We start from the raw sequence: 1307 nt of genomic DNA, 5'->3' as shown, positions 1-1307 counted from the left end.
GTTTACAGATGACCGACAGCGGGGTCTACCAAGGCTTGGAATTTTTTGGGCTGAGCGACGAAAGAAAGTATATGCCCACGTCCAATTGCGTCGTTCGGCCGAGAGAAATCCACTACAGGCCGACCGCACCCAGAGGCCCCACCCTGACGACTCGTGCAGTTCAATGCGCCTAGCTCGATGGAAATATGGAGGCATGGCAACAAAAGTATGCCATATTCCGTATAGCTCACTGGGACCATTAGTAGACCATAGCAACATGTGCCTGGCAATGGAGCCTCAGTCGCGTGCAGAGGAAACGGGTTCCGAGGGACATAGCACAACGCAAGCTCCGCATGTCACCTTACCCCAAGAGTAATTGAAGATGATTATCCAAAAGGGTTTCATCCGTCGTACTGTCCGCTCATTCCGTCAGTCCATGGTTGCGTTGCGTAGTGTACAGTCTCCGACCCAGTCCCAAGTAGCACGTCGCCTCACCGTCCTCGCGCTGTGTGCCAGCAACGTTTCTTGCTCGTCTTCTCATGCGCGCGCATGCATCATGCACCCTTTCATCTGAAGCCATTGCCACGTTTCTCTTTCTCTCTCTCTCTCTCTCTCTCTCTCTCTCTCTCTCTCTCTCAGAGAAGAAATAACCAAAACACGCACAGGCATGCATCCTACAGCGACAGGTTGTAGCTGTACTCATCCTCCATGTTCTGGCTCACCCAGAGCACGATGCTGCTCAGCATGACGAGCGCATTGGCAACAACGTTCTCGACGCCCATGCTCAGCGCCGGCATGGCCACGCCGCGGACGACAAACTTGAGCACAAAGACGGTGACGCCGCCGGCCATGCCGCCGGCGAGGGCCGCGAAGCCGAGGAAGAGCACGACGCGCGCCTTCCACGCGACGCCGTTGCCCGAGTAGCTGAAGCTGTCGGCCGACAGCCGCGTCTTCTCGACGCTGTTGATGATGAGCATGCCCAGGCTGCTGAAGAGGAGCGGCAGCCAGTCGACAAAGGTGACGTGCGTGTCCGAGCCGTTGATCGTCTTGGACCACACGGCGCTGTCGAGCATGACGTAGAAGGCGAGGGAGAACTGGCAGAACGGGGGGGCAACGTGTGAGCTCGGCGATTCCAGGACGGAGACGGATAGGGGGGGAAAGGGTTCGGAGAAAAACGTACGAGACCGCCCGCGGCGTAGACGCCCGCGTTGCGCGACCAGGCGCTGTTGAGCCACTCAGGCTTGCGGAACTTCCAGAGACGCTCTTCCTCCATTTTGGGTTGGTGGGCGACGGACGGTCGGTTCGCTCGGTAGGTGGCGGATGTAAGG

At 58.1% G+C, this 1307-nt stretch overlaps 1 protein-coding gene across 1 annotated transcript; it reads right to left on the bottom strand.

Annotated features, from left to right (window-relative positions):
- Positions 1–653: 653 nt before the first annotated feature.
- On the bottom strand, positions 654–1252 carry VDBG_00141 (vacuolar protein sorting-associated protein; the record flags this gene model as incomplete). The annotated part of the gene is made up of 2 exons (XM_003008414.1): positions 654–1073; positions 1160–1252. The coding sequence occupies 2 exons, from the start codon at positions 1250–1252 to the stop codon at positions 654–656; spliced, it is 513 nt and encodes a 170-aa protein (XP_003008460.1).
- Positions 1253–1307: the final 55 nt, after the last annotated feature.

This window comes from Verticillium alfalfae, genomic scaffold (genome assembly GCF_000150825.1).
Source record: "Verticillium alfalfae VaMs.102 supercont1.1 genomic scaffold, whole genome shotgun sequence".
Classification (NCBI taxonomy): domain Eukaryota; kingdom Fungi; phylum Ascomycota; class Sordariomycetes; order Glomerellales; family Plectosphaerellaceae; genus Verticillium; species Verticillium alfalfae.
The sequence above is the reverse complement of the archived record's forward strand: the minus strand, read 5'-3'. Positions and strand labels throughout refer to the sequence as shown.